The 26,833-nt window shown below is 45.4% G+C and overlaps 1 protein-coding gene across 1 annotated transcript in view; it reads right to left on the reverse strand.

Moving 5' to 3' along the window:
• The window catches only part of KMT2A (lysine methyltransferase 2A), a 46,963-nt gene that overhangs the window by 19,749 nt on the left and 381 nt on the right, over positions 1-26,833 (reverse strand). Inside the window, exons 2-14 of the mRNA XM_075172777.1 lie at positions 14,549-14,618; positions 10,635-13,303; positions 9,158-9,335; positions 8,562-8,796; positions 7,227-7,291; positions 6,022-6,393; positions 5,329-5,402; positions 4,553-4,681; positions 3,580-3,693; positions 2,215-2,361; positions 1,840-1,935; positions 924-1,044; positions 12-125 (exon numbers count right to left, since the gene is read on the reverse strand). Coding sequence (XP_075028878.1) covers positions 12-125; positions 924-1,044; positions 1,840-1,935; positions 2,215-2,361; positions 3,580-3,693; positions 4,553-4,681; positions 5,329-5,402; positions 6,022-6,393; positions 7,227-7,291; positions 8,562-8,796; positions 9,158-9,335; positions 10,635-13,303; positions 14,549-14,618 — 4,384 coding nt within the window. The remainder of the gene's footprint in view (positions 1-11; positions 126-923; positions 1,045-1,839; positions 1,936-2,214; positions 2,362-3,579; positions 3,694-4,552; positions 4,682-5,328; positions 5,403-6,021; positions 6,394-7,226; positions 7,292-8,561; positions 8,797-9,157; positions 9,336-10,634; positions 13,304-14,548; positions 14,619-26,833) is intronic.

Raw genomic sequence — 26,833 nt, forward strand, 5'->3', positions numbered from 1 at the left:
ATTTGCCGTACCAGAAAGGTTTTCACATTTGGAGTGGACCCAGCGGTCGCATTTCCCGCACTGCATCATCTTGCTCTCATAGTCGTCATCATCATAGCATTTGTCACAGAGAGGACAAAAATTTCCTGCAAACAAGACATGATTTTTATCAGAAGTTCAGCTGCCACACACAACTTATAGGCTAGGTGGTTACTTACTAGTGTGCTAAGAAAGCAGCTCTCTGAAAACCCCCACCAGTAAGCTGCCAATACGTTACATCTACTTTCACAACACTGCATACAATGGCCGCAAAAATAACCTGCTTGGAAGACCACTACTCTAGAATGCCGTTACTGGGTACCCATTTTTTGCAGATGGTGAGACTAACAAAATACTATATGCAATTAGCTTTACAGAGTAAAACGAAAGGACAAAGATGACATACAGGCAAGAAATTAGGTGGAACAGTCAAGGTTTTCTATCCTGAGGTTTTTTTCCCCAGAGTGCCCCTCCTACGTTCAAAGGCGTCACGTTACAGTAATTAACACAAGAAGGAACAACCACTTTACAGTAGGAATTTTGTTGCTTTTAAGTCAGGAGTCCTTTAAAATGTCTTTTTCTCAACTGCTACTTGAAACCCTGGGCCAATAGGTGTGTAATAATTGCTTTATATGGCATAGTGTTTAAATTCTGGAAACCTCAAACTCTTACAATAAAGCAGAGGTGACTTTTGTTAGCCACTGTAAAATCTAAGAACCTGGCTTTCCTACAGAAGCTATTACACGTGCTTTCATGCTTGACCCGAACACAGCTTTCACTCCTGTTTATACCGTGACAAGCTCACCCGCCCTGCAGGCCCTCCGTTCACTCTATGCTGACGCTGTCTAATTCAAAACTGAGCATCTGAAGAGGCTCCTGCTGTAAAGAATTACAACTTCATGTACCTTTAGCAAAGAGTTTGGCACAATCATGACACAGCGAGAAGTCATGAGACCACTGCGCATCCCACCCTTTGCCTGGTGTTGTTGATCCGCAGCTCTTGCAGCGAACACATTTGGTACATATCTGGAAAAGGAATGTGTTTGGCAAGAGTTATTTGCTTTTATCCAGTGGTTTCTGTGCTTTAGTCCTAATGATACATTTCATGGTTTTTATTATTTAGTCAGTGCAGAGACCTTATACAACAGAATAAGGAGTTTCAAATACCAAAACTTTCACTAAAAAGAAAAGAGCTCCTTCCCATTATGGTAAGATGGTGATAATGCAAGAAGGAAAAAAAAAAGAAAATAAATCACAGCATAGGTTTTCTGTCCTTCATATGTGCACTGAAGAAAATATAAAACAGCATATGTACTTTAGGCATTTCTTCTGACCTAAAATATGAAGTCTTATTTTAACAGTTTTCCAACTCTGAGGATATTGTAGTAGAAAACACCTAAAAACTACTAGTACCAGATACACTATAGGCAAAGCTTTCACACTTGTTTAGAACAAAAACTTGAAAGACACGAAATAGTGCATTAATCCAAATTGTCTCTCAATACCAGTATCAATTGGTAAGTTTGTTAACCAGGTAAATGCTTACATTCTAAAGAGCTTCTTCCATGTTCCGGGACTATGATCAGAAGAATTACTACAACTAAAAAAGGTGTAATCTCTTTAAAAATCCTGCTTGTTCAGAACCTTATCAACAACCCGCCTCATTATCTATTTCCAAATGTACCTTCCAACGCAACAGGCACCCTGCCTTAAAACGCTAAGCAATTACATCACAGCAAGTAATCTGCAGAGCTCTGGCACATATAGTGTTACGATCAGTCAACAGGTGAATCACCCAAAAAAGAAAACAAAATCCCTCACCCAAACTTTCTTTTTCTTGGTGGGTTTTGTTGGGTAGTTTGGGCCCAGGCACTCAGGGTGATAGCTGTTTCGGCACTTGTTACACTCCAGCAACTGCTACAAGAATAAGGGGAAAAAACATTGGAACAGAGACCCTTCAAAGGGATGCAAAATCCTGGACATTTGGTTTTATGTTGGATCCCCCATTCAGGGCAAGAGGAAGAAGTTGCAACGGAGCAACTCGAGAGGCATTCTCCCCAGCGCACGGCAGCGCTCGCGCAGAGACTGCGCTTCCCTGCTCCCCGGCATGCGCTCACTAGCTGAGCTCCGGAGCGAGAGGAGCTCTGGGAGCAGCGCGGGGGGCGCCCGCCGGGGCTCCCGGCAGTTTGGGGGTACCTTGGTGGCCTGGTGCTGTCTCCCACACACGTGGCAGAACTTGCAGCGACGGCAGCACCAGTTTTCCAGCTGGTCCTCCAGGGGCCGCTCGCTCTCCTCTAAGCAGAACTTGTGGAAAGGCTCACAACAGACCTGACAATACACAAACTGCAAGGGGGGAGAGGGAGGTTTTAGCAAGTCAGAAGCGGCTCTGAATTCCCAAACAAGCCCCCTCGCGCTCCGAACTACTTCGCATTCTGCTTTACAACTGACAGAACAAGGATATCTACTGGCATATTTTAGGAGGGAAACTGTGCGCGTACTTCAGATAATCCAAATACATGCTTGTCCACCCAGGCTAGGCATCTAGCAGCAAAGGGGAGCCCGGTACCTGTTATCTAAGCGTTCTGAGTACTGGCAAAGGCCTATAGGGCTCTTCAGGATCTCCCTCCCTCACTGTAACATGAGCCAACTGCATCAGGAGAAAAGCTTAGTGCAGAAGGAAGGGATATGCGGAGCCAAGAGAGACATTCCTCCCTCCAGTCAGCTTAGGTGGCCCACGTGAAAGCTCTTCTAATTTCTATGTGTGCCCTACAAGGCCGGTCATACTGGAAAAAGAACCGTCCTTAGGGCACGAACACCGCAGGCTTACAGGGGACAGAAGAATCCTACAGGGGACAGAAGAATTGTTTGTCCCCTTGAGCAACCTGACTGAGAAGGGGATGGCTCCATGCCCCACTGGACCTTCACGGTCCTCAAGTGCACTGACGTCCACATACAGAACTTAACCCCCTTTTCCCCAAATATTGTTCACTCATCATAACCAAGCCTTTTCTAGAGTGCTAGCCTCACCTCCCCAGGACAGCTGGTCTGAAGATGTTGAGAAGGCACCTATCTATACCTGGAAACGCATTTAACACATCTTAAGCCCAAATCCAGCTCTTTATACAGCACCAGAATCTTTCCAGTCATGTTTCAGTAATGGTTTGCAGCTCTCAGCAGATACAGACATACCTGGGAAAGTCAACACTGTCTAAAGCCCTTTAACATTATCGGGCAGTCTTTCTTATTTTAAGTTAAAAGAAAGCAAAGCCCCTGCGTTACATGAGATGTGGGATTCCAAATTGAGAGGAGATGCAAGTGCTCTCAAATATGCTATTCTTTATGTCTAATACAGTTCACCTGCAAAGGAAGCACGGCAGAAGTTTCCAACCTGATTTTAAATACCTTGCATTTTAGTATCTTGGGACAAAGTTTAGCAAGGACAGATTTACAGGTATTATTTTAATTTCTCTGGGATTAAGGTCGTGATATTATTTATTTATTTATTTTTCTAACAGCGTGGCGCTGTAACTAAGTCATCAACAGCAGAACACAATGCTTTACCTCCACATGTCCACTGCTGGCACAGAGAAAACAGACCACCCGGGGAGTAATAGGTACCGAGGTGACGATGCCTAACCCACCCATCTCCCAAACATTCTCCACTTCACAGTCCTCCTGAAAGTACAAAAGGATACATCACCATGCAGAATAAGGCAATACAACATCAGTACAAAGTGCTCACATTGATTGCTGCTTTATACATTCTGTGCCTGTGATTAAGTGGTCTCAAACTGAAACCATTTCAACTTCTACCTTGGTCTACTTTATAGTGTATATTGGAATAGTCACATCTCGGCGCTGTTCTTGCCAAGAGAGCTCAATAAGACACTAGCCTTCCTTCTATGGAAAGCAAGCCTGAGGAACAAGACAAAGTTTTTCACGATTGCACAATTATTACTGAAAGTGAAATTTCAGAAGAATTATACTTTATTAAAACTCCATATTTGTATAAAACACTTATGAGATCTCACTATAATCTCCAGTATCAACACTTATAGATGGACTGAAAAATTATTAGGAAAATATTAATTTTTATTATTTCAACACTGTTGTTCAAAAAAGTACATGATTTATCAGTTTAAAACCCCGGATATACCCAAAATGTTGTGAATTACAAGTTACTAACATTTTCCCCCAAATCTTGTTGGCTCAAGTTGTGGTAAGGTTTTATAGTTCCATCTTAATGGAATAATTCTTCATAAACCTCAAATTCTTGCTCATCCTCACACATTGACAGTTAAGGTTTTAAAGCTTTAAGTGTCTCTTCATCCAGTACTCTAATTATAAGAAAAAAAAGGTATAACAAGCTTCTAAAATCAACCGAGTGACTTGTCATGAAGGCTCCTATTTGCAGTTCTCTCTGAACAGTACCAGACACACAACTTAGAAGTCACTGCCAGCACTCTTGAGGGACTCTAGTTCCAGTGTTTAGAGCCAGGTAACATTCAAATACTTAAAACATTTTGTCCTCTACCTTGAAATCCACTCGGATTCTGTGGACTCCATCTGTAGGTGGCTTTTGCTTGGAACTGCTTCCGTTAGTCAGAGTGCTGAGCAAATTCAGCGTGCTGCTTTCTGGCTTGCTTATAGGAGGGGGCTTTTCCTAGTCAAGTAAAGGAGCCTGCATTAATCCCAACCCCGAACGTTAAAACTTAACCAGTAATTATATTAAACGCCGGAGATAATTCACAGACAAAACCCCCAAACCATCACAGAATTAACGAATGTGTAAAAGTTGCAAGAAAGTAACTATTCTGCAAACCCTTTCTTAAGAGCATTCTACACACAATTACATTGCTAATTCAATTTGCTGCATTTTCCTCTAACATCATGTTGTTCTCTCTCATCAGAGCGCTGGTTGTTATTTCGCTGCAGTGGGGCAACTCTGGGTGTAATTAGTCCCTATGCACTTCTGTCTCAGATTTAAGCAAGACAATTCTTTTTTTGTTTTTCTGTTTGTTTGTTTGTGGGTTGGGTTTTTTTTTTCCCGTAATGGAGTTGTTTCTGAGACGAAGGTAGTTCTATTTTTTATGGAAAAACTAGCCTTCACCCCACAAGTCTTAGAGAACGAGTTAACATCTAAACCGAATCTTAGGCATATGCCAGGAACTTTGGGATCCACATACTGCCACAAGGAAAAGTACAAAAAAAAAAAAAAAAAAAGGTTAACTAATACAGTTCTACTTTCTAGACAGACAGAAGTTCCAGGTTCTTGAAATTTACTGACTGTGTACAAAAAACTGTATTCACCTTTTCTTTTGGTTTCTGTTTCACAGGGAAAGTTGGACGGGGAGCAATTTTTTTCTGTTTGCTTTGTTCTGTGCCTAGGAAGGGGGGAAAAATTATGAGTATTTCAAGTAACTAACAGCCACCTGTAGAGGAAAAAAGGGAAAAAAATCAGCTGGGTAACGTGCGACGGATTTTAGACTAGAATTTTTCCAGCCTCTTCTGTGACTGCACCTCACCAACTACGACTTGAGCAGTCTTCTCAAGGCATGACCCGGAGAGTTTGCTCTGCTAAAAATCTGAAGCATTCTGGGTGCAAAGCCACAGAAGTCCTGGAGCTGCCTTGTTGGTCACTGTTCATGCTGTTCTGTACTATGTGCAACAACGGACTACATTTTTGTAGTAAAAAGATTACATTCTTCCTGTTTCACATTCAGACTGTGAACAGTCAACAGACTTAACAGTATTGAAAATATACTTCAAGACTGCCAAGACCACATGACTAAACATCACAATAAGGATGGCCATCTTTCTCCCCGCCCCAACGTACACTGTAGTTCAATAAAAAGGAAGCCAGTTCTAAGAAAAAATTCCAAAATAATCTGCTGTAATTTCACCAGATCATACAGCATTTATCAGTTTTAAAATCCAACGGCTTTTAGTGGTATTGTTACTTAACGTGACTCAAACAGATTGAGGATAAACAGTCCCATTTACCTATTTCTGGCTGGGGAGTCTGCTTTTTCTTAGGCTCAGAAGTGGTAAGTTTAGGTGCTTCTTTTTTCAAAGGTCCTGAGCTCGGTGGCTGAGAAGGAGGGAGCTGTACTGGCTGGGATGCCTGCTTGCCAGTCTTCCTGGTACCCGATGCAGGGACCTGTTTGGGCTCCGACACTGGAAGGGAGGAATTCCCATCCTCGTGCTTTTCCTCAACGGGCTTACGGGCAGGTTCACTGCTCTTCTTTACGGCATTGTCTTCTCTCGATACGATAGTCTGAGGAGTTTGTTTCTGTCCAGAGTCCAACTGGTTCTTTCCAGAATGGCTTTCTTTCTTTTCGTTTGTCTTCGATTTCTTCTCTTTCTTTTTTGCAGCTAGGAAGAAGAAGCATCAATAAAGCAACACAGATAAAATGGTGTGACTTCAAATGATTTGCTGCTTTTTTAAAATAAGGAAACAGATCCTTTGATGTCAGAATTTTGTCATTCTGTCGTACAAAGGAAAAAACGGTACTCAAAAAAACTAAGCGTTTTGTTCGTAAAATTAATGCACTTGGCTTATGTTGCAATCCGTGTTCTAATACCTTGGGCCTCTATTCTGACAGAGCAGTAAGCAAAACCCTTCTGTAGTAAAGCAGATTCAGAGCTTAACTGCACAAAGGAGAAAGCAGACTTTGTACGGTGAAGTTCAGGGAGTTCCAGGCAGCTGCCTGACCGCTGTCACACCAACACGCAGACCTCCATACTAACGCTGGACCTCCAGAGGTCCAGTACCAAGACCGCGGGGATTTAACAGAACACAAATGACGGCTCACTTAAGCCTTATGTCAGAGACAAGGAGGCTGCAAGAGACTCATCAGGCCCCGTGTCACTCGGGAACAGGCAAACCTCTGAGAAATGCTTCACCTGAAGGGCAGAGGGGAGACTGACCAGCCATCAGCAGCAGCTCCCTAAAAAAGGAAGGAAAAACTACAAGTCCAGGGCTGAAAGAGACAGCCACTGTTAGGGAGTACAGATGCTGCCTGTACTCGCATCTCTCCTGCAACTTTTACCTGACAGCACTAGAACAGGCAGGCTCCCTGTTAACATTTGGTTGCAGACTAACCTTTTATAAGCTCAGTGTAGCCACAATGACAGCACAAAGAGCAAAATTTAAGAGATGAAGATTTCTCTCTTGTGCTATGCTCGAGCCAAGTCTTTTAGCCTACCTTTAGCTTGCTTCTGGAGATATGCTTTCGAAGGCATCCACTGTAGATTCTGGCATTTCCTCATTCTACAAAGAAAGAACATGTCGTGAAATCAGAAGAAAAATGCAGACATTAAGAAGGCAGTTTGTAAATATTCAACATGAAAAACTGTACGAAAAACCATTATTAATACACCCACTACCTTTTTCCAAGCAATCTTGGAAAAGAGACATCTAAAAGAGACTTCTTATTTCCCTCTGCATTTTCCTTTTGGTTTTCCACACTCTCAACACAATTTTGAGGTTAATAAAACCGCTTACATAACAACACTGCTTCACTGGTAAATCTTAGGCTTGAGAAGTATCAGAATACTTCCAAGAGCTCTAAGAAACCACACCAAACTCTCTCAACTGTAGGTTTCACGTAATCCAAACTTAGGCCATTTCAGACAAAAATAGTGACTCCTGGAGCGGAATCGGATTAGGTGACCAGGCCTTTTTGTAAGAGTTCAACTTTATTTCGTATTTTTCTTATGTTTAGCACATGATGTCTTCTATAAGTTGGGCTAGGCTTTGTTTCTGCCGTCATCCTTGTAGCAGGGCCCATGGTTTTGAAACCTAGTCCGAGGCCTGGGCAAAGCTGCTAAGAGTGAGACTACTCACAGATTGTAGTCTGCAGAGTGTTTTCAGGCAGATGAGCACTACATAGCAATTCTCACAGCTATGTTTTATAAATAGTTTTCATACCACAACAATCTTTATTGGTGCCCCTTCAGTTGCTGCCTTTTCAGACAGATTATCTAGTCTGGTAAAATCAATTTAACGCGGCAATTAAAAAAGCAAAAGGTTCAGGCTAAGTGATATGTATAAAAAATGACAGGAAAAATCAAGGAAGGGTGGTATTTCTTAAGGACATCCAGAGACATCTTTGTTATATGAACTGTATATACACCAGATAATCATCATCTTGAAAACACAAGGTCTTCATAAATGCGATTTGGGAGAGTAAGAGAGAGAGATTTATGTATACACTGCCTGCCTTGCACAAACCCTGCCTAATGAAAGCCACTGGTCTCATACCAAAAGCTTTTCAATGCTACGCCACTGTCGTCACACTGGGGAGAATAAACCAGAAGTGAACTTCAGAAAAAGAGCCCGTAACAAGCACACCTCAAATCGGGATCTTGACTCTTAAATTAAACTGTTTGCAATCCCCTGCTGTGATCCAGCCTCAGCCCAGGCCAAATTCACTCAAAGCCTGTGCTATAGGGTAAATCTGCTGTTCCCTGTCCCTGAGTGTGGGTGTGCTTACCCCACCCAGCGCAGGGATGAGACAATTTCTCAAACACACACTTACTTGCAGCACTGCTTCTTTATATTGCGCCCACCAAACTTGGGTTTGTCTAGACAGTTAGTACAGACACCACAGTCCTCTGGAACCTGACAGCCTGAACACTGCCCACAGCGCCTTGAGCGTCGGCCCTTCTTCACCGGGGGTTCTTGCTGTGCCTTGTTTCTGGTAACCGGCTTAATTGGCTTGATAGGAGGAGCAAGAGGTTCAGCCTCTTCTGAGCCAGCTATCGATGACTTATCTATCAAAAAACATTTCTAATGTGAATTCACTGATGTCAAAGAACGTTTCAGGAGCCTCTCATTTGCTAATGGAACTTATTCCATTAAGCATAAGTTCATCTGCAGAGCCAGACAAGGGGTGCATGTGAGTGTGTATGTACACACACCCCTCAGCAGAACAAAAGTTTGGTGCAGAACGCATGCTTATAACAATTACCAATGGTTAAAAAGACTAACCCTGTTTGAGTGGCATTATAACAGAGAGCCCGGAGTTGTTTAACATACTTTCCCTTATTAACCACTTGAAGTCCTCATTTTAAGCAGTCAACAAAAGCTGACTTTGTAGGAATCCACAGATGAAAACTAAAAATCTTAACTCACCATCATTCCCCATGGAAGACAGTATCTTCTCCCGTTCTTCCCACGGTAAGGCACTCAGAGTGGGCATGTCATCAGGGAACACTGCTCGCTTGCGGCCCAGCGCAACAGCTGCTCTCCTGCAAACATGTTTTATTCGTGGTCCTCGGACTGAAGTTTCTGATGAATCGCTCTCTTGTCCCTAGATTTCAGAAGATGAGGACAGACAGTATTCCTAAGAAAGGTACCAAAATGAGGCTGGGAAACGTGTAACGGAAACTTCTAAACAACCTAAAAAGAGTTAAATTATAGCTTAGCTTGCGCTTTGTAAGAATCAGCCTTCTAAGCCTCAGTTATCCAAGAGAGGATAAACTCAAAAGAACATGAGGTTTTACTCATTTGGAATTACAAGGTAAGTTTCTACCTGCTACTGGGAAGCAAACTCGCTCATGAAGCCATGTTATCAAGGCACTGAGATCGTAAAAATCAGAGTCAACTGGAATTAGACAAACATTTGGTGCTAACTGATCCAGCAGAAGCCAGAAGTAAATGAAGCTGTTTGATAGCGTTGTAGCTGCTGGCCTTTAAGATGAAGGGCTTGCGTTTACTGAGGTGTTAAAAGAAATGCGCAATTTTCCATGTTTTCATCATAGGATTCTGAAATATCTCTTACTAAAAGAACTCCCCCAAACAGGTAGTTGTGAGGGCCTGAGCTTCTTCTATACCAGGCCAGACATACAGAAGCACACGCTTCTTCATTTCAGAGACAAAAGCTTAAGCGTTATCTATTTAAAATATGCGCTAGTGATTTTCAACACTAGTGCCATTAAGGGAACTAAAGGTTTAAATAAAAAGGAAGCATTCTCTGAAAGTGTATTTCACCTACCTTTCCGGTAGCTAAAGAGGACTGCAGAAAAGGGTAAGTTTGGGGTGGAGGAACGGGGAGAGGGAAAAGAGGAAAGCAGTAGGAAGCAGTCCCCCAATCAGATGCAAAACCCCAATAGATTTTACTCCTGCCCATAACTGACAAATCATCACCGTGTAAAGTTAAAAAAAGAGAGAGACCAAGACCAACTTTATCTTCAGAAGCCAGCTTTATACTCGAGAAGGGCCTACAAGAAACATCGAGGCCAAGAAAGACTACTGTAGGTTGCTGGAACCGGGCTTTTAAGAGTTAGTACTTCTACTCTAGATGATCACTTTGCTTAGATTTATTCAGAGAAACCTAATAAGCAGCTACGACATACTGATCTTTAAAAATGCACGCAGCTCCCCCCTGAGCTGACTACTCAGCAGCTCCCTCTCCCCCTCAGCTTCTGCCCAGGGCTTCTCGTTTTTGGATCGTTTGCCATCTGTTGCACTAACAGCTGCTTAGCTCGGCACTTTAATTCTTTACGCTTAGGATACAAAAGCTACTTGTGACTTTCAGCGCAAGTTCAAAATAAGATGCATTCTAGCAAAAAAAAAAACCCCAAACAAACCACCTTGGAAAAAGGAATACCTGTGCTTTTGGCTGATCTGCTTGTTTGAGGGACTTGCTCTTCTCAATCTTGTACAGCTGGGCTTTTGCCTTTTTCAGAAGACTGGCCACCCTCTTGTCAGTCATTGGCAGTTTGTCTGCTTGAGCCAACATAGAGCTGATGGAGGAAGCGGAATGTTTAACAGTGCTTGACGAAGGAGCAGAAAGACGCAGGGCTTTTTCCTTCTCCAAAGACGGCACAGCGGGGCTGAGGTCCAGATCCGATTTGTCCAACCCCCCTCTACCTTTCTTGGACGTTTTGGTTTTGATGGCTGCCGTATCTACCAGAGCAGCAGTGGAAACATCTGCCGCGGGATCTATTGCTGTAGACTTCTTCCGCCCAGCAGTTTTTTTGGCAGACGATGATGCTGCAACGTCTTCGCTGACAACTTTTTCTTTGGGCATTTTACCTACAGGAAACAAAGCAGAGCTACTCTGAATTTCTGACCCTTTTCTCCTTTTCTCTTTCCTTGACTCCCGTTTGTTCTCCTTTTCTCTCTCTCTGTCTTTCTCTCTGCTCTTGTCCTTCTCCAGGCTTTTGTCAGCGTCTTTATCTTTGGAGAGCTCCTCTGCTGCCCTGTCCTTGTTTCTGCCTCTCTCTGTCTGGGGACTCGACGTGAACCAGGGGAAGAGAGGAGCAGGGCTACTAGATGAGAAAGGCTCTGCCGGAGTGCTAGTCTGCTTCCTCGGTCTCTGGCTTCTTTCTGCTGATTCCCCAGACTGCGTCAGGGAATGGGAAGGAAAAGTAAAAGTTGAATTTAAGGCACTAGTGGCAAGAGAACTAACAGAAATGCTAGTTAATGAGGAAGAGACAGAAGACTGTGGGGTGAGAGTTGTCAGGTCAGAGGTACTAAGTCTCCCGCTTCTTGTCCTCATGGAGTGCGAAGGAGATCTGGGTTCCGATCGGATGGGGCTAAACACTCTCCTCTTCCGCTTCCGAGAAGAGACACCCGTTGCAGAGGTCCCTGTAGTGGTTCGACCAACCGATGGGGGCAGAGTTACAGATTCAAAGATCCTGGAGTGGGCCTCACTTGGCGTGAATCTGGGCGCTCTCAGCAGAGGACTTCTCTTGTGCATATCAAACCTCGTTCCAGAGTGAAGAGAAAACAGACGTGCTGGAGCTGTAGCACCTGGCGTTGAGAAGCCGGATGCAAAGCCAACGTCCTCCGGCGTCAGTGGTGGGGGTCTGAAGTTATCGAATATCGGTTTGCGAATAAGACCCTCTTTGGCATATTTTGCTGATGAGAAGTACTGTGGTTCTGACCTGGAATGCTTCAGGGAGGTCCACCTAAACGTCGGCTCTCGCAGAATCGACTTCCGTTTCTCTTGCATCGGCGCAGCAGAAGCGGGAAGAAAGGGCGAGGCTAACGGTATGGTAGGAGGCATAAGCCAAGGCGTATGGTCCGAGATGCTGGAAGCAGGCTGCAGTGGTGGTGGGGGAGTGAGTAAAGGGGGAGGAGGAGAGGAGGAGGACTGCTGCTGCGGCACGCTTGGTAAGGCTGACAGCTTTTTAGCAGTCCTTTGGCCAAAACTTCTTTCTGTTATCGAAAATCTTCTGTTTCTCCTATCGCCGTTATCGTTTTCAGGGGACTGAGAAACAGGCAGCGGTGTGTGAACTTCTGGAGTATTGCTTCGCTCTTCAGAAAGCGTCTGCATTTCCTCAGAAGCCTGGGAGTCCGTAGACGTATCCACGCTGGGGCTACTGGACCGCGAGGAGTCCGAAGACATCTGAGACGAATGCTGAGAAGCAGCGCTGGACTTTTCACTCGAGCCACAAGACGTAGCGCTGAACCTGCTGTTTGGTGTGGATTCTAGTCTGGATATTTTAATAGGAGGATCGTAGTCTTCATCCTCAATGAACCGTTTGGGCGTTTTAATAATCCGTGAAGAGATAGCACTCACAACTGGCATGATGAACTGTCGGATATTTTTGAGCTGGGTTCTCCCCTTCCTGCCCTGCAGTTTGGCTGCTTCTTTCTCAATTTTTTTTTGCGCCCCCTTTTTAGCCCTCTGCAAGAGCTGCTTAGCAATTGCAGCATCCGTCCTTTTGGTGGAAGGTATAATCCTAACGGGCTTAATCCTGCGTGGACTTTGTCTGACAGCAGTCTTTTCTTCTTTCGTAAGAGGTGGCGTGCCATCCTTTTCCTTGCGTATCCTTTGGGGTTTCTCCAGCTGCGAGTTTATGACTAAGGTTGAGGAAGTCTTTAAACGTTCAGAGGACGGTGGCCTACCTCTCCTGCGCACAATCTGAACACTCTTCCTCCCAATCTGAAGTTTCGCCCCAGGCTTAAATTTAGATTTCAGTGGGGAGAGCTTACTAGTTCTTAATTTCTTGATTTTAGTTGCCTGCTGAAACGTAGTGGATGGTGACCTTTTGATTTTTTTCAGACTCTCTTTTTCTTCTTTACTGCCCTTCTGAATGTCTGATGTGTCCTTTACTTGTGACAATTTGAACTTCATGCTCGTAAGCGTTGGAGGTCTTCCTCGTCTTTTTTCCCCACTCTTCAACTCCTTCTTCTTTACCTTCTCCATGGATGTGGTTTCAGACTTGCTCGAAGGGGAACACACTGATGAAGAGTCTGATAGTACAGCTGAACTTCGGTCAGAACTGCTCCGGGGCCTCCCGCGAGGTTTCCGTGGACTAGACTTAACTGAGAGGGAAGCAGAGAATGCAGAGCACACATTAGATTTCTCCGAGCATCAGATCAGCATTACCCAGGTCATGCAAGTATTTACTCAGTATCAGTCACACTGCCTGTACAAGTTGCCAAGACATTTCAGTTAATCAACAAATAAAAAACCAGTTTTATCAATACATGTAAAGAGTACCTTTCCCAACAAACCTCTTCTCCCATATAAAATATGAAGTAGATAATTTTTTTTAAAACGCAAGCTTGCCTTTTCGCAACAACTATATATGCAATGGCACAAACCCACTATCAACCTAATGTTGAGAGGGAACAATAATTCCCAAGGGCACGTGCCACCTTTCAAACAACTAAAAGTTTTTTTTTTTAAGCAGATCACAGCTAGTTGAAAGGAGGAAAAAAAAACAATCCTTCTTCTCTAGTACCATCCATCTGCACTGCTAAGGGATGTCAGTAAGGCAAGAACAAGGTACAGGGAGAGATTGATACGAGGTAATTTACTCAAAAAAATGATTTTAGCTTTGAAACGCAGTTAGCGCTTGGCATTGCACTTGGAATCATCAAGCAGATGTGCAAGACTTGATTACTCACCTCTACCCGTGCATTTCAATGCACGCCCACCAAACCCAGCTATTCCAGTTCTGGGTCTTCACATAGCTCTGACAACGTACAACTGAAATACCCTATCAGCAAGGCTCTCCACAGCAGCGTTTGCTGGCAAGGCCAAGCTGAGTAGATCATTGTGGTGAATGAGCAGAGTGCTGCGGTGAGAGCATTTATTGACAAGAATCTAAAACAAAGCTGAATTCATTCACTGGCAGTCCCATCATGATTTGATCCTACATCTTCAAAGTTGAAAATGCAACAACTTAGCTACAGCTTATCCTCAAGCGTTCTATATTTGTTTTGTTTCCGAAATGTGAAGGTTCCAGGTACAGCGATAACAGGTTTATTGAAAGACATTGAAATATTCAAACCAGTTTTAGATCCTTACTATTAAAATAATTGCCTCTCCAAAACACTAACATGAGGTTTCAAATACTGGTTTCATCAGTATAACTTTTACTCAAACTTTCCCTGTTCCATAACAGATTAGACGTAAAGAGTCCAAAACTAACCGAGTTGAATCCAAAGACTGGCGTGGCTTTTATGGTGGATAAGATTTGATGGAACAAACAGGAGAGGCACGGCAAAACCATCACAAAGGAGAATACAAAGTCAACATCCAATCCTGTGACTTGAACATACCTGTGGGGGACCTGGTGGGACTTCGTACTTTGACTTCTTCATCTGAACCAAAACCTAAAAACTGTTCATCCTGCAATGAGAAAGTGGATGGAAATTTGAAGACGTGGACATTAACATTAAAACGAACTTCACTATGATCAAAGCATGAAAGGATTCCAGAGGATTTTCCCTCCCCAAGTAACACACTCGCATTTGTTCTTCTAGCAAACAATTGCTGAAAAGGAAATACAACTTTTATATATACATATAAAGCAGCTATAGTTTACAGCTATGGAGCGATCAAAAAGAGTTATGGGGAAACAAAGGATAAGTATATATGGAAACAAACCCTTAATACATAAAATCTGCTGCTCATATCAAACCACAAAGGTCTACTCTTGTAATTATTCAAACTACCCTAAAGACATACTCCAGCAAAAGAAGTGTTTCCATGTTTATTTTTCTAGTACAAACGTAGACTAACTTCCTCCAAACTCATTTAAAAGCCTCTCTGGATGAGCAGAAGCATCTGAGCTCTATAACTCTGCCTGAGCATCCTGGAGCTTGAACAAGACCTCAGGGCTTGCTCCAGTTCCTTTCTGACAGCTTCCCTGAGGGAGTGCTCGCCACCCGCTCCCACAAGGCCCAACAGCAATGCTTACGGTCTCTGGAAGGAAAACGCATGGTTCCAGGGTCTCTTTGGACCTACAGAGATTGGCATGCCTTCAGCTGAATCCCACCCCATTAGCTCCATCACGCAACAACCTCCAAGCCCAGCTAAGGAAGAAGTTAAAGTCAACTAAAGCTATGATGGGAAGACAGAGTCATCCCTAAGACGCAGGCATCATTCGTACACCCCGAGAGCTGCAGCCTGTCATAGCACTAAAGATCTAGAAACACTGCAAACCAGTAAGGTGGCAGAACAAGCTTTCTCTCACAGACACTGAAGGTCGTTTCCTCTCCTATGGTTCCCAGCAAAGTCACCACCAAAAAAGCATGTCTTGCTCAGGGACCACAACCTTTACTAATAGTTACATTTCAAAGAATAATTAAATTAGTAGCCATGCAGGTAACACTATGGAACGTCAAGGACAATTTTCTTAAAAATTGACTCTTCATTACAGTAAAGGTGGTTTTTGTTGTTGGTTTGGATTGGGTTTTGTTGTTGGTTTTTTTTTAATTCACTTCAGACTTCGTCTTTAGGAGAGATGAAAACCTGACTTCCATTGTAAAGCTTTTCCCTCTGACAGAGGCATGATGTTAAAGGCACTCTGTTCACATTAAGACAGGTTTTTCAAGGGAGTACGCAAAAACTATTTGTCTGCCACCAAGATTTGTGACACATTTTTGTTTTTACATTGTTCCAGCTTTCCTAGTCCGATTTCACCTCAAGTATTTATGTTCGCCAGTCTTGAGTTTCCCCTGAACTTGGAAAACAGAGATGTCGCTTGCTTGCTTCTTTAAACTGCTGTGTGATGCGGCCGCATGCTAGAAAGTAACTGTGCTGTTCCTGTAACAATGTGAGTCTACAAAGAGCTTTGAGAAGAGCAAGTACTACAAGAACAGTATCCTGAAAGTAAAAAGGTGCAACACTGTGAAGAGGAGAAGTGCCGTGCAAAGACATAATGCCATTTCCTGATGCAGCTTAGGCCTGACAAAAGACTTTGTCAAAACAGTGCCTTTTTTCCGCCTTGTCCTTTGTACATTAAATTTCTAATTCATCTACTTACAGGACAGACCACAAAGAAAGTCTCAGCTACTGAAACCACAGTTTAGCTTTAAAGAAATTAAACCACATGCACTGAGGCCCATACCTGTGTCTACAGGAAAGTCGTGATGCAATAAAAAGCAGCAAGGCTTAAGACAAACTACTTCTAAAAATTTTCTGCTTGGTTTCTGTTGGATGAGCCTCAGTATTAAACAATTCAAATAGAGTAAATATTCTGAACAGAAGGTCATTTGGGTTTTCAACACAAATAATGCTCTAGCGAATCAAAGAAAATACATATACGCTTTGGCTGCAGTTCATAATTGCTGTAAGCAAGTATCACCGCACACTGCTGGAGAGGGGGACGTCCTGCCCGTCCTCACATCCCTGCTGCCTATCTGCTCTTTGCAGTGGCAGCAATGATGCCAAGAAAACCAGAAAAAGCAACGATAAAGCAACGTAAAAGAAATAAAATTACGCCAAAATGCGTTGTTTCTACCCAAGGAACCTTGCATCGTGCAGAATCCCCCCGAGACCTTCTCCTGAAAGGGAAAAGCTACCACTTCTCAACTTTAATCCTACAGTAATAAAACCGGAGTGAGAAAGGCCGCAGAAGTGCGGGGCTCCCCGCTCGCCCGTGTGCAGCGCTGCAGACCACCGGCCCCGTCATGCCTGCCTGCCACTCCCCAAGCACGCGGGCTGCCTGCAGGGTGTAAACACTGCCTTCGCAGGGATGCACACTCAAGGAAAAGGGTTCCTGGCACCAACAAAAGGAGAGATGATTTCGGGCTGAAACGGTCTAAATGCTAGGAGTGCAAGCGGAAAAATAACAAGCTACCTGCGAACAGTCAGGTTTAGAAACGCAGAGGGAAGAGCCGCTCACCCCACGCGATTTCTTCTTCGTTAGCCTACCAAAAATCGAGATCTGCAGCATTTTCAAACACACAATGACATGTGTGTAGCACATGCTAGGTACAAAGAAAGGCCGAGTAACGCTGACTTTTGTGTGTATGAGCACATGTCCCACAAGGAAACAGAACTTGCTGCCGCAAGCAGAAGACTCTTAAGGCATGTATACAGCCCCTTATAGGAGAAACCTACAGGCTGCTTGGTGAAAAAAGACAGCAGCGGTTTCCTTCCATAGAACAATTCATTTCCAAGCCTCCCAGCTCTAACTGAACAGCTCCCCAGCGCTTCATTCGTTTGCTGCGCAGAAACTGCTCTGAGCAAGGGACGGCTGGCCGGCTGTACGTCCAGAGCCATAATGCTGCGGCCCGAAGAGGCACACCCGACAGACAGAGCCCTCTCTATGGCAGTGTCAAGGTACTCAGCTCCAAGGGCTAGTCACATTTCCAACAGACCATTTAAAACACTAAATAAACAAATTATTTTCAGGAAGAGTAACAGCCACAAAGACTTATTTACAAGATTGAATTAGAGACCATCCCTGCCCAGAGAGGCAAGTAAGTTCAGTGTAATCTAAAACAATACCTTATGCTAAAATCAGTTACTGGTGCTCAGCTCAGGTGGGTATGAAACGCTCGCTGTTGGCCAACTACTGCAAACCGCCAGTAACAAAGGAAGAGATGCATCTAATGTTAAATACAGTCTCATGCAGTTGCAAATAAAAATAACCTGATATATAACAACAAAGTTGCAGGGGGGCTGACTGTGTGCAGTTAGACCTTAGGAACATGAAAACAAGCATGCATTTAAAGTTACGACTTTGCAGTTTGGTGTTCAAAGGTTGCAGCATCACACGACAGAAGCGTCTTTTCTGCTAACTGCTCTTCTGCCCAGAACCAAACACTGGGCCTCAAGACACACGAGGACCCATAGTGTGGTTTTCTAATGCTCCAGCCACTCCTCCACCTTTTTGTGCTCTTTATGAAAAGAAAGAGGTATGCGACTTCTACGTCCCCGAAGAAGTTTGTTCAGATTTGCTTCCCTGCTGCCTGACCCCGTTGAGGATTTCCACACAAGCACGTGGTGAAGATGATTGGAGAGGTGAGGAAACAACGCGTGATTTCTGCAGGAGGAATCCCCATTCCTGCTGTCCCGAAATGTCCATCCCTAACCCAGCTATCACCAAACAACCCTGACAGATACACTTTGTTTAGAAATATTTGGGGGCTGAGACCATGAAGCGAATAACAAAACACAACTAACAGTCTTGACTTGTGTCTGCCTCCAAGTTCACCCAGCTGCTACGAATGTTATCTTCGTTTTGTTATTCGGGGTCCTAAAATCCTTATTATTTTATCTGCGGCTACCACATCAGTACTTTCTGTATTTTTGACAATTGCCTGTCATAATCCACAATTGGAACCTGCATTATTTTTAATAGCTGTTACCTTCCTTTTCCAATAGGACATGTTAATTCCGGCTTTGGCCCGATATCCTGGGAATGATCATTTTTTCTCATTTCCTACCAGTCACCAGAACTGTCTACGGTAAAAAGGCACTCTCCAAAAAATAATCACTTTGGCTTCATTTACAACTACAAGTAGCATGACCAATACATCATTCATGTTTGTTCGGTGACATTCATGAGTGTACTGGTGACCTCAAAACGGTCGTTCTCATCATCTGAGAAGGCAGCCTTGTAACTTATCAGAGAAGATCAAGAAGGCCACTAAACATCAGTATGCATTTGCCAGGCTAAACCATCCAGTCAGCCATCATATGTCAAAATGCAGTTTTGAGGCAAATTAAGCAGGAACAGCCTCCCTCCAGTTTTTCAGAAGTGACTATAAAGCACGACAGATGGAGAGTAATTAAAAACCATAATGGTTTTGAACGTGACCTCATTTACCTGAGAAAGAATAACGCAACACAAAAAAGGTCACTTGGGATTATAAATAAAAGGATGAGGAAAGGCTTGCCTCATCTGCAAGACACGAAGCCTACCCAAGCAGGCAAGGGGCGATCTCTCGACGGGCAGCAGAGCTTCCACCTACATCTCCCACCCAAACATTACACTACCTCAACTGGTTTAAACCTGAGAGTCATGAGCAGATGAAGAGAGGCTTTTCCTGAAGTAACCCAGTTACTACACGAACAGAAAAGTTGTAAGCAAATCTCTATTACAACATTCTTGAGCAAAACTACCTTTCAAAGAATTTCCAGCTAAAGATGTCGGAGGAAAATCTACCTTCAAATGAGAAACTATACTGAAGGTACTGACTGATGTTCCAATCTCTGTCTGAGGAATAATAGTATAACCCGTACCACTACGGATCCATAAAGTTGCACAGGACTGTCATCAAAGCTGTCAGAAGCACTAAACCAGCAACGCAGCTGTTCCAATCAGCTCTTGGAAAGGTTTATTTAGTTTTACAATAGAGTTATCAGAACAATGCTTTACTTTTTTCCCGTTCACCATCTTGGTTTTGGCCCCAACTGTACCGCACCTCATCTTCTTGGAAAGAGATAAGCTATTTTTAGAAGCTCATTCAGAAGCCTGCTTAGTAACTACGGCACAATATCTAACAGACTCCTCTTCTTTCAGCAGAGTAAACATCCTCAGAGGTTAGCAGTAAGTAACCCCGAGATAAACGCCGGGTGCACTCTGCGCTCGTGTTGGGAGTGGAGTCATCTGGGAGTTCAGGGAGATGCTTCCCAAGTTATTACTTGCGATGCAACGCCGCTAATAAGCGGCGGAGCACTTGGGGTTACTGTTATGTACTGACTCGGCTGAGGGTCCACTCGTCCTTTCGTTCTTTAATTAGACAAAAGCTCTGAACGGGAGTGACGCACAGACTCTGCTGGGGCTTCGCCTCGAAACAGCACCGATCTACACACCATGTCCTGAGAGCACAGAACAGCTCTTACCTGGGTGACCTCCACATGACAACCCCCAAACTAGAACAACAGGAGGATACACCCCTGCGACTGCTGCAGCAGTACCCTCGGCAATCAACCATGACAATACAACCGTGATTATGACTGCAGCTTCCAGAGTCCCTCGGACGACACCTAATTTTAGAATTATAAAGAGCAAGTTGCTCTTTGTGGGGCTCAAGTGCAGAAGCGCCCGTTCTGACAATATTACCGAGCGCGCAGATCACTCTGGCCAGCTTGCAGGAAAATGAGAATATCCAGTGTTAGGAGGTAACAATCCAGCCAGTCTCTTGCTATCTGGCCAAACCGCGAGCAGCAGAACAGACTAACGCACAGCAGCACCCGACTAACAAAACGCAACCGGTCCCTGCTTTCCACAGAGTCCTGGTGCCATCCTGGATGCGAAATTCTGATTCACAATTTCCAGCCTGAACAAAGAGGGATGCTTTTTAGAGCATCTGAAACAGTCTCATTCTGGTTGCAACAAGCTTTCAATACCACTTCCAAGGAAAGAGGGTCAGCCAAACTATTACCTAGAAAGATTTAGCTTGCACCCGGTGAGAGAAAAGCGAGACCAAAGCCTCCCGGACCACATCTAAGAGACCACTGGCAACACACCGCTTCTGGCAAGCAAAATCTCTCTCTCTCCCGCTCCATAATGGATGTTTAGAAAGCAATGCTTCAGCCAGACTTGGACAACTGAGGAAAGGAAAGAATTCCAAAGCTTGTTGTTAAACAACAGTAGACGTAACTAACAAGGCTGCCCAACACACCAAAGGAGCGGGTTGCAAAACTTCAGATACTTCTGCACACACACGGCTCTGCTTTAAAGTTGCTGTATCAATGCATTAAAAATCTTTAGTGGTGGCAAACTCATCTTTCGCTCCTAAAGAAACGTACACCACCCGGCAAAGCACAAAAATGTTATTAAAGTCGAACTATGCTTTGTAGCTTGGCTCAGGGGGGAAGAGCTCACCCCTCTGTGGGAATTTTGTGGTATCCCTTTACCTTAAGGTCTGAGAACTCACTTGCTGTCAGTGCAGAAGATTGAACTGAGGGGCCTGACCATAATGAACTGCAATACTCTCAGTAAAAAACAAGATCATCAAAACCCCAGAGGCTTGTGTTGCGTGGCCACCCAGCTAAAAGGGTTTAACTGCCAGAAATGCAATCATTTGAGTAGTTTGCAAGAACCCACATTCTTGTAGTTTGCAAGAACCCTCATTCTTTGCCAAAGTCATCCCCAGCGGCCACCAATGCTGGAGAGAGACACGAGACGCAGAATCTCATCAGTGACTCCCTTTGTCTGCCCTTTACCAATACTTCACTGCAAAACAGTCTGGGCTTCGTAAGAGACTGGAGGGGATGAGGATGCCCTCCAAAAAACGCCAGATACAGTTTCCTCAGGTAGTCTATAGGACAAGTCAAAAAAAGGAGTCATGGTTTAACCCCAGCCGGCAACTAAGCCCCACAAAGCCGCGCGCTCACTCCCCCTCCGAGGGATGGGGGGAAGACTCGGAAGGGTAAAAGTGAGAAAACTCATGGATTGAGAGAAAAACAGTTTAATAGATAAAGCAAAAGCCGCGCACGCAAGCAAAGCAGAACAAGGAATTCATTCCCTGCTTCCCGTTGGCAGGCAGGTGTTCAGCCATCTCCGGGAAAACAGGGCTCCATCACACGTAACGGTTACTTGGGAAGACAAATGCCATCACTTGGAACATCCTCCCTTCCTCCTTCTTCCCCCAGCTCCACATGCTGAGCACGACACCATATGGTATGGGATATCCCTTTGGTCAGTTGGGGTCAGCTGTCCCGGCTGTGTCCTCCCACCCAACTTCTTCTGCACCCCCAGCCTGCTCGCTGGTGGGGTGGGGTGAGGAGCAGAAAAGGCCTTGACTCTGTATAAGCACTGCTCAGCAGGAACGAAAACATCCCTGTGTTATCAACACTGTTTTCAGCACAAATCCAAAACATAGCCCCATACTAGCTACTGTGAAGAAAATTAACCCTATCCCAGCCAAAACCAGCATAAGTGACAAACCTTTGCTGGTTTGCGACCTGAACCAACAAAAACAAAGTCCCTCTACTGGAAGGCTCCCTCTGAACACAGGTTACCCGTGTTTCTGTTCACTGAAACCAAACAGAGCTGAAACCTGAACCAAATGCCTCCTTGTCGCAGTTTTACTTCACAGAAGACAGTACCTTTTCCCGCTTAATTCTTGCCGCTTAAAAGCGGTACAGGCAGCAAGCTTTGGCACCACAGCTGGAAAAGCTGCAGCAAGCGTGCTCCCTCACACACGTCCGCAGGAGAAAAGCACGCCATTACCCACTCGCTCACGGAAGCCACCGGCACTGTTCCACATGCACTCAACAGGTCAGGAGGACGCAGCCTCAGCAGGGATGCACTCGAAAGCTGGTTAAAAGAGGCTGAGAAGTGAACTATTGACTCAAAGAGTTACCCAGTCTCTTCCCTCATTTCCTCCAAATGTGGTACAGTAAAATCTGTAGTTCAGTGCTTTGATGACAATACAGAAGCACGCAGTGAAACACACTGCTGCAAGAGTCTGTCCTGTGAGTTTTCCAGCTGAAGGAAGTTCTGCGTTGAAAAGCCCCCAGAGCAAACTGGTCAGTGCGCATTGCTGCTGCTTCTGAAACCGTCTTACCTGCCTATCACTGCTGTCAGTGAGATGAGTGACATCACCTTCCATCAAAAACAGGTTCTCACGGGGAACCCCAAATTCCTTTCCACCAAAAACCTTCACAAAACCACTCCTCTGAGGGTTTCGAGTACCATGTAACGCTGACCGAATTGCAGAAATGGGAAACTCATTAGGATGGTTAAAACATGTACATGTATTTTCACACTTCTGACAAAGGAGGGCTCCACTCTTCAGGAAGGAGAAAAAGCACGAAGGAGCCCTCCATCTCTTGGGCTGCAATCTGTATCATCTTCACCACGCGTCTCTTGTTTTACATCAATACCTACGAGCAGTTATCTCCCCATGCATGTGCAGTCATCACGTTACCAGTAACAGGCAGGGCTCTACATCTCTACTTCACGGATTAAACGCCCAGGCAGTTTTACAGTGACCATTCCACATTACACTAGGAGAGGAAATTTTGAGGCAGACAGAATTTTAATGCCCGTGGAAGAGAGAAATTATCTGTACTTCCAGCTCAGGCGTGACTGTGGCGGCAGTATGGAAGCCACTCCTTCCTCCCAGCACATGGATCTCGTACCATTTCAAAACAAGCCAGCCATCGGTGAACATCTAAGACTCTAACACTTACCTCGTAAAAAATTATGATCCATGTATAATTACAGCAGCGCTACTAGAGACACCATCATCCTACGACGTTCCATTTCAAACCTCAAGTGTCTGCAACTTTCAAGCTGATGCAGATTTATGAAGTAAACTGTCAACGTGCATCCAACACTCGCTCAACTTTTATGTCCCAAAGCTTCAATTAAACTTCAGAGACAGGGAGGGAGCTCTGAAGTGACAGGCGTAGCAGGTATTGGGCAATTACACGCAAACTTCTCTCATACCAAATATCGACATAACAAATCAAGAAAACACAACCATATTTCCCTTATTACTAAAGTGTCATTTGCATCAAGCAGAAATCCAGTACGAATGCCACCGTTTTCAACCACTTATAGCTTTACTGTGCAAAAAGTCCCCCGGCCCCCAACTCTTGCGGTGCCAAAATCAAGTTATCAGAACGTTGCTCCCTTAAAGCGAGCCGGTTTCAAGACAACTCAGTGAAACACTGAGCTGCAGCAGAAGTCAAGGATTTTGTACAAAGTCGCTAGAAACCCAGGGAGTACGCAGTGCATCCCAGAATTCAGGAACCTTTTAGATGAGAAATAAAATCTGCTCAGTTCCACAAAATGGGCAAGGAGACAAGGGAAAGACCGAGCATAGTACTTGCTCTGACTTTTTCGTTACATCAAATTTTGATGGTAACGCACAATTTCAACAGGTACTTACACAAGCGAACACTGGAATGCAGCATGCCACCAAGAGGTCAAAAAAATAAGCAAGCAGAGCAGAAGTCGTACATAAAAAGATAACACAGCTTCTTCCCCCGATTGCCACAGGCTCCTGAACTCAAAGCAACAACTCAAGAGTTTATTCCCGATGCAGAATGCCAACTCAGCTGAAGATTGTAACTGGCTTGGTTCAGGCTTGCACCCTCAACCTTGCCGAAGGGAACGGTGCAGGCATCAGGCAGTTATTCAAAGGACATGGTGAGACCTCCTAAGCAGGGGTCTTCTGGAAGCCCCCTTCTAGAAGAACATCTCCACCCAAAGCAGAGTATCACACAGGCACCAGAACTTGACCATTTCGGCACCAACACACAGCCACCCTCTCCTCCAAAGAGACCACGGGTGGCAGCCACACGCTGATTACTTAGAAGTGCTAGAGCTCTATTCACATTCCCCACTCCCACCCCGCAGAGAACTCGTACCGCAGGAGAGCAGAGCTTATCCTAGCGCTGCTGGTGACCAGCAGCGGTGGTGTGATCTTCACTATAACGCGTGCAGAATAAGTCATCGGTCACAAGAAATAGGTCCTTCAATGCAAAAACGCTTTGTCTCTTGAGCATCACCAAAGGAAAGAAACCAACTCAGTGAGCCAACTACATCTGAATACTTGCAAGTATCTGCTCTCCGAGTACGCCCGAGAACGCTAGCACACGTTGCAAATTCAGAGTGAGGAAAAGCACCCTGGGTCTACCCCTTCCCTGCTCGCAAGTGGTCAGGTGAATCTCAGCCTACAAAGAACTTTTATCGTTACTTTCCACTGCATGTAATGTTATTAGACAGAAGTTTTTAGTAGCTAAATAGAAAAGTGATGTAAGAAGTAAAATTCTTAAGATCCAAGAGACACCGTCTTCATCAGCTGCTAGCACCAAGAATGCATTCAAGCTATTTTATTTTAAAGCAAAGATGCTCTAGAGGCATCTCACAAAGACTCACAAAGACCTTTCAGGGATGTTTTAGAGTTTTTCTGAGATGCAAAAACATAGTTTAAGACAATTGGAAGAAAAAAAAAAAAAGTCCAATGACATCTTACAAAAAAAGAAAAGAAACAAAGTGCCTCCCCCGCATAAAAACCTCCCAACTCTGTGGTCAGGTTGGTTAGCCAGATTTCAGTCATTTCTGCCACTGAACTAGCGCTCGTGAGATATTAACTTCTTTCAAGTAGACCCGGTAAATTCCATTGAACCTGGTCTACTGCAAGCAGAAAAATGTACAAGTGTCCTAAACCACAGCCTTTAAGACACTGGTATTAAATAAAAGGGATGCTGGTGGGCAGCCCGAGTTAAAACCCAAAGTGCTGTACTGTTGAGGTCAAAAGCGTTTCCACGATCAGCTCTGTGCGTGCAAACACGACCCCCTTCCTCCCTGCACCGCAGCCTGCTGGAGCTGGAACTCTGCAGCCCAGGAATTACTCTAGCTCAGCCACGAGTGACTAGCTCCGCTTCACGGCACCCAACAGAAAACACCGAAACCAAGCCGGAAAGACACAAGAAAACTGTATTTTTATGTGTGTTTTAATAAACTCTGATATCACCAGCAATGGAAAAGCAAAGCAACTGCTCTTTAAAGGGGCAAAATATAGACAAAGATACGCTCACCCCCTCCGCAGCTGACAATATGCCTGTGGAAGAAGAGACAGAACTGGCCTTTCCAAAAAAAAAAAAACTAATAAAGCATTCCTGCTACAAAGGACCTGGGGAATTTTCTTGCTGGCGCAAGGACGCAGCTAACAAGTGATGCAAAACAAGAATCGGGGGAAAGGAACGCTGCAGCTTGTAGTAAGTAACACACCCCCATCATGTCTTCCCTGTTCTGTCAATATCAATAGGTGGGTCGTTGTCAGACTCTTGCTCTGGCTGCCTTCGAAAGGCTTAAAAAAAAAAAAAAAAAAATGAAGGCAGGAAGAAGAGCAACTCAAAAAAAAAAAAAAAGGAAAAAAAAAAAAAAAAAAAGAAAAAGAGACAGTAGCGCTCTGGGTGCCAGCGAACCGCGCTCACACCGGGCCCCGCTGCCCCGGGGTCTGGCGGGGCGTCCCGGGCGGCGAAGGGGAGGAGGGCCGGCGCGCGGCCCCTACCGCGGGGCACGCAGGAGGGGCCGACACCGCGGCTCGCCGCCTCGGCCCGCCGACGGCCCCCTCCGAGCCCCCTCTCCCGGAGAAGGACGCGTTACCCCGCAGAGCATCCTCCGCAACGGGGAGAAACGCCAGCCCGGCCCCGCGCCCCGGTTCGCCCCCCGCGGGGAGACGAGCCCCCGGCCCCATCCTACCTCCCGGTGGCGGGGGAGCGCGCTCCTCACCCCCGCGGAGGGCGCGGGAGAGGGAGCGGCGGGAGGAGGATAATGGAGGCGGCGGCGGGGAGGACACACCGGCGGCAAGTCGCGTGCGCGGGGAGGGACCGCGCGGCGCGGAGGCGGAGGGCGGCCGGCACCCACCCGCCCGCCCGCCGCGCCGGGCTCCCCGCCGCGCCCCCCCCCCCCCCGCGGCAGGCGGCGGCGGCCCGGCGGCGGGGCGCGCCCTTTGTGCGGGGAGCGGGAGCGGCGGCGCGGGCCCCGCGGGCGCAGTAGGTGTGTCCGGGCGGCGCGGGCAGGGGGTGTGCGGGCAGGGGGTGTGCCGCCCGCCGGGGCGGAGCGGGGATGCTGCGGGCCGGGACCCGCGGGCCGCGCCGCGCCCTCCCTCCTCGCCGCCGCCCGCCCCCCCCCCCCCCAC

Source organism: Calonectris borealis, chromosome 24 (assembly GCF_964195595.1).
Source record: "Calonectris borealis chromosome 24, bCalBor7.hap1.2, whole genome shotgun sequence".
NCBI classification, from domain to species: Eukaryota; Metazoa; Chordata; class Aves; order Procellariiformes; family Procellariidae; genus Calonectris; species Calonectris borealis.